An 18,800-nucleotide genomic window follows, 5' to 3' on the forward strand; every position below is an offset into this window, starting at 1 on the left:
CATATATACTTGTTTGCTTTGAGTATACAGTAATATGTATATACCTAAATAAGGTGAACTGAAAAAGACATTTGGTCCGATGGGAGCGACTCTATCTAAGATGCAGGAAAATGTTGCTTTGCTGTTGTGAGATGCTCGAACGCTTAGTAGATAGAATGAAGATTTGCTACAAAAAGGTGGAGAACGATGCGAGTAGATGGATGTAGATGCAAGAGATGCAAACATATTTTAGATGTGTCGCACCCCCAGATTTGGTCATTGTTTTTGGGACAGTTAGGATAGTTGGGAAACCCGTTAACAACGTTTTTTTCAAATTCGAAATGATAACTAAGAACTTAGGTTACTACAACAGTTTATTGGGTAGAATTTTCTTTTTGTTGGTTTATGACACCAAAAAACGGTACCTTGCTTATGCCTGCCTTCGACTTAGTGTTTGTTTGTGCGTGTGCGTGAGTGTTACAACAAAATACATGTTACATAATCGGTTTATCGGCAATCACTGCACTAAACTGGACAAAATCAGCGCTAAATGAAAGGTATCAGTGTCCCATAGAATACTATTGACTATATGTATTTGGGATTGATTCACTGATTCCGGACATATGACAGATTAGTTCATATCTACTACAAGAAACTCCATTTGAATTCGTGCAAAGTTGAAACATTATTCAAAAGTTGATCATATGGAATGTCCAGGCCACATTGGCCACACCCAGATGTGCCAAACATGCGAGATATCAGGGTTTCGTCAGAAAAAAAGAGATGAACTCACTCCTTCATGTTACATGAGTCATGTAGGATAGCTACAGTTGTGCAAAGACCCAATGTGAAATTTCTATCAACATGCTTGATTTCCTTGCTGAAGCTCCGTCGCCTGAAGCCTCTGGGACTGTCTCTACTGCGATGTCCTACTGGGTTCGAATCCAGTGGTGGCTTGTAGATTTAGTTCCCGCCCCTTCGTAGTGTGTGGTCGATCCACCTCCGCTTACGTTCTCGAATTTCTGTTGTTATCGGCTTCTGATGAGTGATGACATTAACGAGGCCACCAGGCACGAATTATATACCGCAGGTAACGGTCGATGAAAACACTTGCTGCTATTGTATGTTCTACATTGATACAGTCAGTATCAATTGCATTATGATTGATTTAATGAACAGCAGCAGGAGTAGTGCAAGGTTTAGGTTGTTCGTTCGAGCTGAAGTTCATTCAACACTTTCTGGATCGGAGTGGAATCCTAATGAATTATTCATCGTTCTGCCGTTTTCAAGTGGACGATTCGCTTCAGGAGAAGACACCGTGTGCAAACGATGCCATGCATCCTGATTTTCGTACACGAAAAAAGTTCGACATTTGTTTATTTTGATACCGTAAGGTTCTGGAACAAGTTTGTTAGAATCCAGTCGAGTATTAGTACAAGACACTGAAGAAGTCTGCACATTGTAGACGAAATACGCGTATCTGTCAAGGATAAGCAAATAAAGTAGGGGAATTAAATGGAAAATACTAATCCTTCTCTCTCTCATTATAAGTTTGTTAGCTCAAAAAATAGTTTATTTTTGGAACTATTGTTTGAGGTAACAAATTTGTTACAGTTTTATTACGATATCAAAATAAACAACTTTTTTTCGTGTACAAAAATCAGGATAAATGGCGCATCAAAAGCAACTGCTTCCTTTTCTTTTTCACCGTCATTAGCTCGTTACCTCGCCGCTCAATGGTTCAACAGTTTGCAACCCCCCCCCCCCCCCCCCCCGCGTCCTCCTCGCTCATATGTTTTACTCCTGTTGCTTTCAAATGAACCCCATTTTTCAAAAATCTGTCTCAAAATAATTTTTTGAGAGCAAGTTGGAATCTGAATCAAATAGATCCGTTAATGCACTATGTGTAACTTTTTCTTAATGCATTAGGAAGGTTAATCTGTCACCAGTTGAAGCACAACAGAGAGAACAATTCTCGACCAACAATAGAAAAGAGCACATCAGCTTTTGTAACCAAATCTTGTAATGCCCTTTTCTCACGAATCGGAGACCGACTATGCAAACCAAAAATATTATCCGGTAGGATAGGGGAGGTAGTGGTCGAGAATTGTAATCGCTTTGTCGCGCACATCGCGTGTCAATCTTGTTGTACTTTTGTTATCGTTAACTAATGTATGACAGAGACGAACCAGCCAATGGCTGAAGGTCTCTTTAATACTGTAACCTAACATTAAGTTATGTTTTAATCTGTTATTTGTTTACACTGCGAGTTTCAATCATTCGCATCATGTGTTCCGGCACCTCACTTGTAGGTCTTAAAAAAATGTTACCAATGCAAACATTAGTTCGCGTTCTCTAGGAATGCGATGTGATTATTGGAAAGATCTCATCAACATTGAGATATGACAACATTATTAGGGTGTGTTATCATTACTTAGGAACCGTGCCAAGTAGTGGAACGACTCCTACTTCTGCTAGTACAATTAGTTTTTAGATTCAACCCTTGCACATAAGGATTATATTTCTGTATGAAAACTACAAATGCTTATGTCATTGAGTCAGTGCCATCTCTTAATCAGATGCAGTTTTAAAAGCACCTATATATGTATTAATCTAACAGAAGTTACAGAACACAAATTTGAAAAAAAAAAATTGGTAAAAGATATGATGAGAACACCGTTGAAGTTGTTTCTAATACGCATCACAAATCACAATTTTTTAGGAAGCAAGAAATAATAAAATAGAATGGTAAATTGCTGTGCTCGATTGCCAAAAGGGGCGTAACATTGATTCTCGAGTAACCCTATAAAATCCTGTTCATGTTCACTTAGTTCAATTTCGAATCACGACCACTTTTAACTAAATGATACCTAAATTATCACAAATTGAATCACATTCGTTCCCGTCGAAGTTGTGTCAAACGTTACAACGTGCTGGCGCTTGAATAAACTTCAACGGTATTCTATATATTGATGATAGTGGGTGCATGCAGAAAAAAGAAAACATAAAGAATTTCGGATACAATCAAAACTATAAAATAAATTTAAATGTGCTTTCGTATATTCGCGAGGGAACGAAACTAATAATACGACATGGTACGGTCTGCTTATTACTAATAAACACAAAATTCGTAAAGATATTAAATAATAAGTACCGAAGTATCATCGCTAAAATAAATACAAAATAGAAATAATAATCGTACTTAGGAACATCTAGAAAAGGGGTTGTATAAAAAATGTAAAATGAGATTACTGTTTTGCTCACCAAATGTATTAAATAACGGTGATTAGTAGAAAGTGTCCATAATAAGACGCATACTTGATTAAGTCTTTCCAGAAGTATAAGAATGTTAGCGGTGACCGAAGAAGCTACAGCATGGGTAGGGGATTTAATAAATTCTACCAAAAGCTCACTTCGCTGTTGAGATTCACAGTAATATAGATTCAAAAAAATAACATTTGAATGGAGTCTAACACGAAGAACGTGATTACTAGTCGCCATTGGATATTTGTTTTCAATGAGCTTGTACAGTTTTCCTTCTTGCTGCTGGTGTTTCTGACTATTTTTAGTTGAATTGTGACACTCGTTCAGTGAGATTACAATGCAGATTGATACGATTACTACACACACGACAAAAAATAGTAATTGCGGTTGATGTTGCTGTTGTAGCTTATCCTTATGCGAACAACCATTGATAATTGTAGCTATTGTATTGGCTATGAACAGCATCAGCAGCAGGATCCATTTTAGTTACGGACAAATTGGTTTCTTGGGCTTTTTGAGCTCCGTCTCTTCATCGCCTCCGCGACGTGATACCTCGGTGTAACGTTCACCTTTTAGCGAGACGATTTTATTGTCTCGATAACGAATCAGCTTTTTCGGTTCAACCTTCGGTGCAACCGGTTTGTACTCACGGTGATCTTCTTTGTCAACGTACGAATATCTAAAAGGAAGGGATAAAAAAATAAATAAAATGAAGCCATTACATTTAGTTTGCACTTAAACCCTTTGTATCCCATATTTCGTTTCGATAGTCCCTGTCCGAAGGGTCGACATAAATTCTCTATTTGATTGAAGATATTAGATTTTAGGGGAATTGCAATTGTTAAACTATACCTACTTATTAATAAACAAATCTTTAACAAATATCTTCACTGCATTCTTAATGGAGTCCTTGGGCGTTTTTTAGGTTGTTTCTCAGGGCTGTTCAGGGCTTTAATTTATAAATAATTTTAGCGTTTTCAGGCATTTTCAAGGCCATCGCGACATTTCAAAGATCGCCTGAAAATTCTAAACCATTTTTAATTCGTTTGGCCAATTTCTGGCCTTTTTAGCACCATTTTGAAGTTTCCAAGATTATTACGAGGGTGGTGGTTTCGTTTTCAGGATTATTAAACCAGTGGGCAAGCCATTTTAGATTTTAAGGCCATTTTGGCGTGTTTCTGGGAATTGGGCTAATTTAGCGATTGTGAGGGCATTATTGCGCATTTGACATCAAACTGGATTAATGAGCGCGTTTGCCCCGTAACGTGGGTAGATCACCTTTTCGTGGTACGTTACGGGATGTAAGATCTACCACCGATTCCTAGTCCTAACTACTTCAAACTAGGGGCACAGGATTTTTCAGTAATCCAAGAAACACATCTTAGTCCTTGTTACTTTTTATGCCTTGTTGATAGTCACAAGACTCGGCTTTGTCTACCGATGATGATCTTGAAACAAGGAAAACAATGAGTTAGTTGTCTTCATCTATGTGATTCCTAATCTTCTATTCGTTGTTCCCTAGTTTGAGGTGGTTAAGACTAGGGTTCTGATGCATGGTCATTATCGGTGTCATACCTTAATTTTGTTGCTAAAGAATCCAATTTTGACTGACAAAGGGGCGCGCCTTTGGAGGGTGTTTCAACACTCCGAAGGGTATAAATAGCGGATCCTTGCGATAAATGTAAGAGTGGCAACTGTAAAAAAAATCGAATAGGGGTTTTGATCTAATTTCCGTCCTACTAAGCACAACCTGCGCTTTACCTCTCTTTTCTGAACGAGTTTGAACGAAAAATAAAATATTTTTGTCAAAGATGATTTCTAAATTTTTTACCTTTCCATACGTACCGTTGGATTTGATAAAGAGTCACAAATTGTAGAGATATTGTTTAACATGTAATACTGCTTCTTGATTCTAAATTCGTTCTACGAGTTTCAATTCCGTCCTAACGCATTGAAACGCCATTAGATTTCCTTCGTCCTACGAATAAACGTAGAAAAAGGGGATTCGCTAGGAGCGCTTCTTTTGTTTTGAGAACAATGAGCGTAAATATTTATATAATGCGCTCTAACAGGGTTTACGTTGTAGCTAATGAACTAACGCATCGGAACAAACCTATTATTGATTTGTGCATGCTGAGATCATTGATATTATTGATCTTTTCTGATCGATAGAACGGAAATGGGCGATTACGACGAAGTAGTGCTCTACCCTACTTCATAATTTCTCAATAGTGATGGAGTAATACGAAATGTACTAAACTAAAGACACGGGATATACTACAATAGATCAATTTACTGGTCGCAGTAGTGTTAGGTCCCGAAAAGAGGAAAAAAAATGAGCGCGTTTTCACTTATTAAAAGTGTGATAAAAATGCGAGTGTCCGTCTAATCATCTTGGTGCCTTCGGTGCACTTATTACCTTGTGTTGCAAGCAATAAGTGCTCCGTAGACACGAAAACGATTTCACGAAAACGTGCACTTTTAGCACACTTTTTGAATTTTTGGGGCAGTCCAATTTCAGATGCAATCAGCAATACCAATTCCAGCCTTTTCAGGCCATTTTAACGTTGCAAATTCGAATTAATTTTAATGCTTCGATGACATTTGGATGACTTTTTTTGATGTTTTTAAATCACATTCGCAAATTTAAAGCCATTTTTGGACTATAATTTCGTTGGAACGCAATTTTGGCGTTTTTATGCCATTTCAATGCGTTTCTGCTTTTGGATTATGGGGAATAAGGCTTTTTCGCGTTTAAAAGCCATTTTTGAATTTTTAAGGAACATTTTGGCCTTACAACAGCGCTGCCGAACGGGTGTTGCACCACAACAATACGTATGGGTATGTCACAATAGAAGCACACCACAGTGGAAATCCCGAGCCATAGTTCAAACACTTATTCCAAATCAAAATGAAGCATATTTAAGATTAGTTACAATACCATTTACAAAAATGATGTTTAATATTGTTCCCTGAGTAATACTTCAATAAAAACAACAATGAAAGCTTGTCACGCAAATAGAAGGAGCACCGTTGGATACTTTCTGAAATATTTCAATAGCATAATTCCCTTGCAAACCAAAATAAATCTATCTGCGTAAAAATAAATAAAATAAGAGTGATTTACGGCAAAACCCACCAGTATCGCACCCAACGTCAGTGCCTATACGTAAGCGTACTACGACGCGGCTCTAAAGCAAAAGAGTAACAAGTGTGATACTATCACTGCTAGACTAGATCTTTGGTTTTCTCATGCAGTGGTTCATCAGAGAGGGGAAGCTTAGTAATCCCCATCGCCTGCCCATGGCGTCATTCTATCGCGGTATGAGCCAGCAACGTAGGCCATAAACCTACCGTCTCCAACACTCCACTATAAAGCATGAGATTAAGCCCGCCCACCAGCATCAAGGTGCAAAAACTAGCCAAGGGGGGGGGGGGGAATTCTTGTTTTAAAAAATCTAAGGCCTTACCTTACTTAAATATTTAACAAATTTAAAAAAAAAACGCAGTCTTATGCTCTTAACAAATCTCAAAGCTTCAGATTTTTTTAAGATTTCTGTTAGTTCAGGCTACGGAATGTTCAAACATTTTCTTGTTCCGAGCTCAATGCGTGTAACAACCAAATTTTTGTATGACAGTGGCAAATGTTGTTTAGATTTTTGATAAAAGGCCATTATTGTTGACACATTTATAATTTTTTGAAATTTAGTGAAAACTTAACGCTTATATATGTTTTACAGGCTCATTATGATACGGGTCAAAATTAAAAGAAAAAAAAAGTTGTCACGGCATACTGCGTCAAATTTTTTATAACAGTTTTTTTAATTTCTCTCCCTAAAATTTTTTAGGTACATTATGACATTTAATCATCAAAAGTGGGTATCAACCATAATGCTATTTTCAATCTAATTAAACAGAAAGATGAAAAATTATATGGGAAAAACTTTATCCAAGTTTAACCGGTTATTAAGTTATTCGTGATTTACTGTGGAATAAAAATTTACATTTTTGCATGTTTTCTTATATATAGCAAATCCACGCCATCCAACGAGTCGATCAAACTTTACCTTCTCCGAATTCCATGAAACTTTGCCTATTTGTACGCTAGAGACAATAGACCAAGTATGTGCTGGAGTTCGACCATTTTAACTCGCACCTAATTTTTCAAAATGGCGGATGTGATGTTTTTCAATAAATTTTGGCAATTTGCCATTTCAGAAAAAATACACACATTTTAGTAAAAAAAATTAAACATTTCCCAGAGTTGCCATCATACAAGAGTTTGTTTGTTACACCCTTAGCTATCATTGGAGGGTGATCCCCCTGGTTTTCTGACAAAGTGCAATTTTGGGACACCCTACTACCCATGTATGAGCGATATAAGGTGGGCATGTTCATGAAGGCCACCACCGAAAAGAACGCAATATCCGTTGTACTTACCTTGAAATAATTCTATTCTTCAACTCAGTCTCGTCGATTTGCGGAAGTGACTTGTTAGCCTGCAAATTGTTTGGATTTCCTTTCAGGCTTTGCCCGGCTTCTTGACGATGAAGCAGTATTTGTGTTGCACGATCAATGTCGCCATTAGCAATGAGAATGCAATGCTTGACCTTGAATTAGAAGCAGTAAAAATTAAAATATTTCTTTCTTCTATAATAAGTTGTGCATGTACCTCAATGAGCGAACTTTCCGGAAACATTTCTTGCAAAACCTCACACTCTTCACTGAAGAGATCACAGTTTGAGCTATCCGTAGAACCAGCATCGCTGGTTTCAGAAAGATGCTGCACTCGTTTGGGTTGGCAACCACCTCCATTGGCGGTTTGTTCGCTTTCGGAAATCGAAGATTGACGGCCTCGAAGTTTCTCTTCCGGTAAAATATCGGCCAAGCTTAGAGAACTTAAAAGAGAGAGTAAAAATTAGAGCAGCTAAGCTGATACGATTCAGAGTCAGTCACATCCACGGCAATTTTTGGACTCTGTATTGTATCACCCTAATACCCCGTACAGACTATGGCTAATATCATGTAATATAGGTTGTCTTGCAATGAGCACTCATACATCTAGTTTTCACTGGAAATCCTATATAATGCTGTAATGTGAACGAGGTATAATAGTACGTTAAGACTATAAGTGATAAAACCAAATATATTACATTAACAATATGATCCACTCTCAGTGCAGCTGGCGAACCAAATTTTTAGCGATGAAAGCACCTCTGTGACCAAAAAGGCTACCAATGTATTTGTTTATCGTCACGAGAGGTAAACCAAATGAAAATTTGTTTAATATTTCAAATGAATGTATTTCAGCATATTATTTTATTTGATGACAACAGTGACATGTCAGACAAATGTAATTAATGAAAATAATGTGACTCTTACTTTTGTAATAAGTGCTATATTCGCACCCCTCGACTGTAATTGAATGATTGTTGCTGACCTTTTTCAACGCTAGCTGGTGCATGAACGAAATTTTGCGGGTCACCATTGCAATATTTGGAAAAGGCATGAATGGATCATATTGTTAATATGATATATTGATATCACGTAATATATATATAGACTTTCTTGCAATGAGCACTCAAACGTCAAATGTTAACCGGAAATCATATGTATGACTTTTGATATCAAGATAGCCTATATTACGTGATATCAGCTACACTTGCATGGCAATCTATGAACATGAGCATTATTTGTATAATAAATTATGAGCAAATCCAAAAACTATACAAGAGTGACCATGGATGTGCTCATAATTTATTATACAAATAATGCTCATGCTCATAGTTGGTCATACAAGTGTATCCGCGGCAATAGTCTGAACGTGGTACAAAACGCTGGCAAGACTGGGGAGTTATCACATGGTATAAGGCTATTTAAATTTTTCTTGTTGATAATTATTATAACATGTTATAATACACTGTAGTCTGAACGTGGTATGGTATGGTACTGAGATGTGGATAATGGAATCATACTTTAATGATAAGCTTTGAGCATCATTACTGCTTGGTTTGCTTTGTTTTTCGGAGAGTTGACTTTCAAGTTGAAATATCCAGGAGCAAACCGTGGCTGGCTCGATGTTTACAAAGTCATTGAAATAAGCTGTCATCATTTCGATGAAACCTGAAATAAGTTGGGTAAGCGTTAAAAAATGGCTGTTTATGCAACAAGTTGCAAAAATAATATTTTTACAGCACGATACGAGTCGTACTTTATATTTCGAGCTAATCGAATTTTGCGACGAGTTGCATACAACATTTTTGCACTCAAAAGAATGTCGAAAAGTAGAACTTTTCGGCACTGGGTGCTGAAAAGTAGTACTATTCGACACTGTTATTTTAGCTAGAAAATGTAGGCTATTATGATATTCGAAAGAGTTTCGAAAAGTAGCACTTTTCTGTACTGAGTGTAAAAACATATTTTTTACTGTACTTGTTTTTTTTTCTATTCATTTATTGCAACATTTTTTCGCGTGCTTTACGTCTCAGGGCAGGAAACCAGAAGCCGCCATCATAAAATTCTAAAATGGACATCGATGTTCAAACTGCCCTCCCCTTTGCTAATTTTTGCACCTTGCTGTTGGTAGGCGGGCTTAATTTCATGCTTTATAGTGGAGTGTTGGAGACGGTAGGTTTATGGCCGGCGTTGCTGGCTCATGCCGCGATAGAATGGCGTCATGGGCAGGCAATGGAGACTACTAAGCTTCCCCTCTCTGATAAACCATTGAGAGAACCAAAGATCTGGTCTAGCAGTCACACTTCTATCACACTTCTTACTCCTTTAATTGAGAGCCGCGTCGTAGTACGCTTACGTATAGGCACTGACGTTGGGTGTGATACTGGCGGGTTTTGCCGTAAATCACTCTTATTTTATTTATTTCTACGCAGATAGATTTATTTGGGTTTGCAAGGGAATTATACTATTGAAATATTTCAGAAAGTGCCCAACGGTGCTCCTTCTATTTGCGTGACAAGCTTTCATTGTTGTTTTCATTGAAGTATTACTCAGGAAACAATGTTAAACATCATTTTTGTAAATGGTATTGTAACTAATCTTATATGTGCTTCATTTTGATTTGGGATAAGTGTTTGAACTATGGCTCGGGATTTCCACTGTGGCGTGCTTCTATTGTGACATACCCATATTTTTTGTGGTGCGACATAGTGGAAGCGTGTGAACATAGTTGGAGCATATACCCTATATAATTTAAAAATCAGCTAGGAAACTAACTTCCAAATGAAGCATTTTAGTCACATGAAGGTGTTACCTGTGTCGAACTAAGATATAAAAAATATGTATAGGCTTAAATCAAAGGTACTTGAAACACGTTTAATTTTAGATTACAAGCACAAATGCAGGTACTTAATAAAGCATGGGTTATGATTGATTAGGTGAATTAGAGCTTTTAATAATTTATTAAATTAGACTAATGAGATATCATAATCATCAAATGAACTTAAATAAGAAACTTCAGGGAGACAACCGCTCAGGGAGACAACTAACCTTTAAAGTTGTAGAATAAATCTTCTTATTTAGTCTTGAACTTTAAAAAGAAAACGCAGGCAGCATTAAGCAGATTAACAAGGAGAGGAATAGTTTAGGAAATAAGTAAAAGTAGAAGTATGTGACAATTAATAGCTTTTAAACTTTTGGAGGTATTGTATTCCCCTGAGTTTGTTGTACTCGATTACTATATTATTCTCTCAATACGCGAAATCTCTTATATATATGCGGTTAAAGCATTTGAGTTAACTTATTTCTTAGTGTTCAAGTACTTACATTTTTAAACAGCAGTCAATTTTAATCTATGAACTAAACCATACGTAAAATCGATCTTTCCTTATGTGGTATTGATGCATGTTTAACTTTTCGCGGCTGTCGGAATCAACGCGCCTACGTCTACGGAGCTTACGCAAAAGTGATTCGCAATGCGGTAGAGCTCACCAAAAGTTTTTTTTTTGAGCTTCTGTAGTATAGAATTTGTTCGGTACGGTCGCGAAATCTTGAAAAGATTGATACGTGCGGTAAAATAACAAAATTGAAACAAAGCTCAACAGTAAAATAAGTAGAATATTTAGGGAGGAAACCAAAATTAATCAACTTGCCAACATAGGCTATCACATTTATTTTGGTGGCACTCTTTAAGTGATAATAAGCTGTTTTTTTTCTACGGTTGTTTCGCGTGCCGTTCACAATTTGCGCGATTTTCGACTCGAGGTCGTTCCTTAAGCGGTGTTGGTACAGGTTAAACCTTTGCCGACTGTCGGATTGAACGCGTCTACGTCTACGGAGCTTACGCAGAAGTGATACGCAATTCGGTAGAGCTTGTCAAACACTTTTGAGCTTATTAAGTATAGAATTTGTTCGGTGCGGTCGCGAAATCTTGAAATGATTGATACGTAGTAAATAAGTAGATATCTAGGGAGGAAACCAAAATTAATCAACTTGCCTAGGCATAGGCTATCACATTTATTTAGGTGGCACTCTTTAAATGATAATAAGCCTTTTTTCTCGCTTCGGTTGTTTCGGAATTCGCGCGGTTTTCGTAACTTACATAATTTAGATATTTCGTTCGAAACGGATTTACTTATTCAATCGGTTTACTACGCGGATGTATCTACGCGCACACGTCACAGCATTTTTTCTATAACTATCTTGAAACAATACATACGGAATCTAGTGTTCAAGCGGCCAACATAGGCTAGTCCTTCTGCTGTATTATCAAAGATAGAAGCAAAATTTATTCAAATGAGTCAAGTCTTGAAAACTAAGCTGTCACGCAGCTCCAGCTTGACAAAAAAAAAAATGGACGTCGATGTTCAAACTTAAGTCGAATATTTTTTTGCACAGAAGTTGAATCGATTAGTTGTTCTGCCCAATGTTATGAGCAATGCGTGAAATAATGATAAGCAAAAGAATATTTGCTTTCCGCTTCCATAAATTTTCCCACACTATCTTTGAACTTGAATAAATCCTCCTATTAATCCAAATCGCTACCAAATTCGTTAAATTTTGGCACAGTTGACCTCGTTACAAATCGAAAAAGCAGTGGAGAGCAGAAGGTTTTGATATTTCACCTCGTCTCAACTTAATGTTCTTGAAGCACTTCATTGCTTTCTATGTCCACCAATTTTTGAGGCAAGACTATCGATTCTGAGGGCCAGACATGTTTTTTATTTATATTTTTTAAACAGCGAAACATATGCTAGACTTTTAAAACAAATCAAATAAAACCCTAGACGAAAAACATTTCGATCCCAGGCATAACAAAAATTAAGATGATGTCTTACGAAATTTTTCAAGGCCGTGAAACTTTACTGCCGCTAGAAGCATGTGCAGTGTTGAGAAAATATTAAAAAAAAAAGAAATCTCATCAATGCCCAAGATCACGCTTGATTTTCGTAACCAAAAATCAACAAGCAAGCTGCTGCGGATGATATTACAAGATGTGATATCGCAGATACGAATATCAAGCTGACCAAACTCACCAGCTACAATTCTAACCAATCCGTGGTGAGGAGTTTCATGAAACTACCTAAAGAGTAAAGAGAAATAGCAAACTATACTTTCACTTTCTAAGAAAACGAAGGGCAATCGAGTCAACTCTCAGCTTCATGTTTGTTGTGAACAGAGCTCTAAATTTTCGAAGCTCTAAAATTAACTTGAGTTTTGTTTATTTCTTGCAACGTGTTAAACGTGTTCAACGTATCATTTCTATAACGCCAAGCTAGAGTATCAGCACGAAACGAAAATGAAAAAGAAGCACTATTAGATCGAAATGCTGACTGTGGATTTTCTCGTTGATTTGCTCATTGCATTGCTTTAAATGAAAGTAACGTCGATTATAGAGTTGAAATGAAACCTCATTATGGCTTTCAATCCCTTTCACCGATACTCTATCACCGCTATTTCAATTTGTTTAATATGCGTTATGTCCTGTTTTCGTAACTTTTTATTAGATAAATATGTGGATGAAAGATAAATTAAACATGTTACGTGAATTCTTCGAGTATTGTTACGTGAGAAATGCTTTAAATATATATTTTAATTTTCCGTGATAAACACACTTAGATTTTCTCGGCAAGTTTTTCACTGAGATCCAGCCAAATAAAATGCCGAGCTGCTCGATGGTGCCCATCTCGGCAAAAAAATCGTAGCGTAAGTCATGCAACCTCCGTTGATGTGTTTCATGAAAGACGAAACTATCAAAATCAAGCGCTCTTGCACTCATCCGCTTCACCGAAGCTTGAAAAAAAAATACCAATGAAGCGACGCGAGAAATTTCCGATTGAAAATTCCTACCTGTTCGACTTCAACAGAAAAAGAAAACTAGCAGTCTTTTCGTCGCATAGATTTTGTCGATTAGAGCTGATATTGTGCAGGGCCTTGTGAATAGTCTCGCAATATCAAAGGAGCTTTTAAAATCAATATCAAGCATGATATTTTGTTCCAATATCACGCGTAATATTGAGAGCGGAAAAATATCATTTGATTGATGATTTTGCCAACACTGCCCATGTGCATATGAAACTCCATAGAACATAGGACAATTTTGCGTCCCCGACAGTTTAGCAAAAATTAGACTATGGGTCTTAAAAAATCAAATCCGAGATCTCGGAACCGTCCTCGATTTCAAAAAGTTTCACTATCCAGTGACTTGGACAAATTAAAAAACTCTGGTGATTTAATTTCACTACTTCAATCGATTATCCTTGATAGATATATCGTTTGCAATTTATAGTATGATTATTCACATTGGTATCAAAAGTGCAATTTTTGAGATTCTTACTATCTAATGTGGCCAGTGATTTATTATCTGCTATTATCTGCTCCTCCTAGGTTATGATTAAGTAATATTTGGCTTTTTTTAAATACTGTACTTTTTGGCACCAGTGAGTGGTAATTTGTACACAGATGGTAATTAAGATGTTTAAGACGAGGTTTAGGATCACATATAAAAAACTCGCAACAATATTTTTTCCCAGTCTCATGCCTAGAAATATTTCGAGATCCTAGACTGATAGCCAATTTTCAAGATTCTGGAACATGAAATGTTTCAACATTCAATACTTTCAAAGTACTGCATTTTTCAACGTTGCTAAATTTAAAACAGATTACAGTACCCCTCGCTAATCACTAATCCCCGCTTATGGAGGTTTTTTACATTGTTAGTTTGGTAACATTGATTTGTATGGATTTGACAGTCGGATTATCGGATCACCTTCGCTAATCCGGCCGCATATTTGTCGGATTAGCGAGTGGATACTGTATGTGTATTTTGGATTGTGGCCAGGGGTTGGTACGGCTTTTGTTAAACTTGATCGCGATCGAACATGCAGGCTTGGGACTTCACCGATTAGATTGTAAAGTGTTTTTGAGTGCTTACGGGTCCTCCCTAACACGATGAGAGTAACTCAAAATTGTATCGAGTTCAACTCACAATTGCAAAAGATGGGGTTGCTCAGTAGAGTTGAATCGGCTCGAATATTGGGGGAATCGATGAAAAAGGTTTTCATCGGTTTTCCTGATATTCAGGCTGATTTTTGATGAGGGTCGGGGAAACTTTGCTCATCAACTGAGTGTCACCACTTTTTGCAGATTTGAGTCGAGTTTGACTCGATTTTGAGTTACTCTCATCGGTCGTCGGGTTTGCTTTCGATGAGGTTTTCGACCAGCACTTCACCTGTCATTTTTTTATGTCGAGTTTAGACGAGACAAGTGAGTTGAATTTAACCGAAGACAACAAATCAAGAAGACTAGCAACTCTTCCATTTTCTCATACGAACGCTATGAGACAGGTACAATAGCGTCATCTGCCGCTCAAAGGTAAATGCTTCGAACGAATTTTTAGCAAAGATTACATCCTCAGAAGAAGGGTTTGTGTATTTGCTCATTTTTCTATGCGTTGCTTCCACCTTCACTCAAGCGCAGCGCCATTGTGTCTGTCGCTTGGATTCTGGCAAAGTTGCCAGTCTTCTTGATTTGTTGTCTTCGATTTAACTCACCCCCATCTGGTAGTCGGTGATCAATTGACTTGACGTGCAATGAGCAAGTTCGATATCGACCAGCTTTCTCGAAGTTCATTACGCAGTTCAAATGAGTTGAACGCTGAATTTAATCATTTAAATTGGGCTGTAGAGCCTTGGTCAGGACGTGTCGATGGTTGTGATCCGGAAGAGTGGTACATGGTCGCTGCGGTCTGGCGAATTGTGAAGGAGAAATAATACGTTTTAATACGCAATAGAGTTCATTTATTTTGCGTGATAGTCGTCGTCAACACTTCGTTCGCTAGTGAGATGGAACTCGGTTAAAACAGTGGAAAAAAAAAATGATTTCTCAGTCAAATACAACGAAACATAATTCCATTACAATAGTTTCATGTCGCCGGGCATAAACAATCGTCGTTGGTACTGTAAGATAATGTAAGGGGCTCGTTTGTCTGGTCCAACTGTTACTGCTTACTGAGCAAAAGATCGTGGGTTTTATCACAGGCCTCTTTATATTACTGAGATGATATGGTCGCATCATTCGCTCATCAAAAGATCGCAATTTGTTATTCGTATGAATTTAAAAAAGAAACAAAAAAGGAAAAATTAACTACGATCGAAGGTGAATCCTGATCCAACGAACCCAACCTATTAACAAAATCTCCTCTCCTGTGACCTTTGTGGGGACGCAGAGGTAAACACAGCCCCCAAAACGACACAGCTCACTCTAATCTTCATTCCCACTCCCACCTGATTGCATGGAAGTAGCCAGCGCCGTTATTGGTCTTTAAAATATAGAGTCACTGATACTTGTACATGAGAATGAACTGTCACTCCCACTTCATTAAGTTGATTAATTGTGCAATATCACTGATTCTGATCAATCAACCAGTAGCAACCATTGATACGTGCAGTCAGCCTAAGCTTAGCAGTTATCAATGTGTTTTGTATCGGCTTATTGTTTTGAGGAAAATTTTGAATGTTTAATGTTTAAGCTATTGTTTTATGATGTTCTATAAATCGCCTGAAAAGGCTACTACTGTTAAATCTTTATATATCGAAATAAACCTATATATATATATATATATATATGCATATAATAAACAATAATGATGTAGGTAGGTGTTTTGACAGTTTCATGATCACAATTATATTATATTTGGCTTGGTAAAATTCACAATGAACCTGATCTGTTTAAAATGACCCGATTATTTTAAACCTACCAGGCATCTAGTCAAATATCCAAATTTGACGATCATTACTTGCGAATGCAACATTCAATGCGCTATCATAATTACCAACACCTACATTATATTATATTTGGCTTGGTAAAATTCACAATGAACCTGATCTGTTTAAAATGACCCGATTATTTTAAACCTACCAGGCATCTAGTCAAATATCCAAATTTGACGATCATTACTTGCGAATGCAACATTCAATGCGCTATCATAATTACCAACAGCCTATTATCTATACTTACCTTCAACATCGAAGCACGGATCCTGGGAAGCTTCCTCTATTATTGAGATAACATATGACAATACTATGTCGTCAACGATGCTGAGATCGGCACCCGGAATATGAGTATTTATAAATTGAAACAGACTGTTTTTCACCAAATCGTGCTGTTGGGCGATGTTTGTCATCTGGGAATGAAAAGTATTCGCTATGGATGAGGATGATGGAAATATCGATTTTTCCTAGTGCTGTTTTATGCAACATGTCAAATGTTTTAAGATTTGGACTTTTATAGTCAATGTTGAAGCAAAATTTGTATGATTATTGTGTTTTTTAATGACTGTAAATTTACTTGAAAATAGTAGAATAAGAAGACTAAGGTTGTGCATTATTTTACTTACTTTTGATGATATTTTCGTTCGTTTGAAGAAGTCTGCTCCGGGGAATGTTGAAAATAATATTTTTTTTATCAACGAGTATTCTAAATAAAATAGTGTTGTAACAATTTGAAACTGAAAGAAAGTCACTACTGGACCGTTATCACTTACAATAAACACAGGGAACGGGTTTCACGCACTGAAGAGAATTTTTGCACGGTAAGACGAACTAACCTCAGTACATCAAGTAATAAGTAAAGCTGTGTACGGCAGATTGAGATAGATACTCCCAAACAAAAGCCGATTTTTTGTATTACAGTTCTGGTCGGTAACACAGCAGATGTCAACGGAGACGCTATTGGCGTTGACGGCGACTCTGTAGCTCTTTACTCCTATGAGAAAATCCATAAGCAAACGTCAGACTGTGCGTGAAACATGGCGGACTTTGTACTATACTTTCACTCCACCGAAAAATCCCATAAGAAACTGTCTATATTTGCTGAAAGAGCAAATTTTTCGACGGTGCCGTCAACGCCAATTCGAATGCATTTATATGCGCACATTCAAGTTATAAATGAAACCCTATAGGTAAGCACGACTCCTTGCATGCGCGTGTTATTTTATGAAGCAGGCCTTACACTACTAGGTACTGCAGCGTGACGTCACGAATGAACTCAGTGTTAATCAGCTGAACCTTTTTGACAGTTCAGTGGTACTGTTTACAAGCAAGGGGGAGGAGGTGGCTGTCAAATACGAACAATCGTCGCCTACCTCGCATAACTGGTTCCAAACGTAAACAAGCCATAAGAAACCTACAGCGTTTGTTTACGTTTGGAACCACCCTAATAAAAATGTTATGGTTAATTTGCTTAACGACGTGTTCGGGGTATCATCCAAACCATTAGTGGAATAGTTCAACCATTTGGGTTATCGTTCATTTATGGTATTTTTTTATTAGGGCACTTTCATACAAGAATGATCAGTAGGCTGATTTGACAGCACGCCCGCATAAACGCGAACCATAAATTGACCTTACCTAAAATGGTTAAAAATTGTTTATAATCCCTGCTAAACTTTAACTGAAATGGTTATGGAACTTTACATGAACGTTTAATGATAAAGTTTCAACCTTATGTATTATCGTTTCAGTAGAAAACCGGAAAATCCCACACGCGCCAATTGAATTTACTCTCGTTCTGTACGTTAAACCACAAACGAAGTGACAGACGACTAACTGGCGAAGAAATCCATTTAAATAATGTGGTTCACTGTAATAGAATTTTCTTGGAAGCTTGTGCCATCATCCACCAGATGAGTTAGTTTTTTTGTTTTGATTTGAACAAAGTTGATTTTGTGTACAATAATTCTTTGACAGTGTGCAAAGAGTGCGTATCATTTTGTCATTTTTTTTATGCATTTCAGTTTAGAGTAGAGTGAAAGAAATAGAACCAAAACATTCTAGTACAATCCATTAGTAGTGTTGCCATGTGGTACAAGCCAGTAGTAGTGGTGTTGCCATGTGGTACACTGAAAAATTGCAATAGCAGGTTAGTCACCAAAGTTTTCGAGCCGCTCCGTTTGTCACTTCGTTTGTGCTTATAGTACGTTCAGACTACAGAGTTATAACAACAATCAATATGAAACTAACGATTTTAAATTGGCTCACTACTTGACTAGCCTATTGGTCCCAAGCAAACGATTAACGTACCTCATTCTAGTCAAAATTCTATTA

General features: G+C 37.1%; 1 protein-coding gene across 2 annotated transcripts; it reads right to left on the reverse strand.

Annotated features, from left to right (window-relative positions):
- Positions 1-3,021: 3,021 nt before the first annotated feature.
- On the reverse strand, positions 3,022-17,392 carry LOC135714533 (CUE domain-containing protein 2). 2 transcript variants are annotated; one of them, XM_065237917.1, is made up of 7 exons: positions 17,240-17,392; positions 17,093-17,172; positions 16,714-16,879; positions 9,219-9,366; positions 7,916-8,141; positions 7,684-7,853; positions 3,022-3,922 (listed from the first exon to the last, which is right to left on the reverse strand). In XM_065237917.1, exons 3-7 carry the CDS (start codon positions 16,877-16,879, stop codon positions 3,730-3,732), a joined length of 903 nt encoding a protein of 300 aa, XP_065093989.1. In that variant the 5' UTR covers positions 17,093-17,172; positions 17,240-17,392; the 3' UTR covers positions 3,022-3,729. The 2 variants fall into 2 exon arrangements, with proteins under 2 accessions (XP_065093989.1, XP_065093988.1); XM_065237916.1 differs by having other exon boundaries at positions 17,093-17,392.
- Positions 17,393-18,800: the final 1,408 nt, after the last annotated feature.

The sequence above is a fragment of the Ochlerotatus camptorhynchus genome, unplaced genomic scaffold, assembly GCF_037179485.1.
Source record: "Ochlerotatus camptorhynchus isolate MF236.1 unplaced genomic scaffold, CSIRO-AGI_Acam_v1.1 ptg000660l, whole genome shotgun sequence".
NCBI lineage: Eukaryota > Metazoa > Arthropoda > Insecta > Diptera > Culicidae > Ochlerotatus > Ochlerotatus camptorhynchus.

Coding starts and splice junctions, on each gene's coding strand:
- LOC135714533 (XM_065237917.1), bottom strand. CDS start 16,879: ATGACAAACATCGCCCAACAGCACGATTTGGTGAAAAACAGTCTGTTT. Junction 9,367..16,713: donor TCCGTGCTTCGATGTTGAAG/GTAAGTATAGAT, acceptor AACTTATTTCAG/GTTTCATCGAAATGATGACA. Junction 8,142..9,218: donor GCTCAAAGCTTATCATTAAA/GTATGATTCCAT, acceptor CTCTCTTTTAAG/TTCTCTAAGCTTGGCCGATA.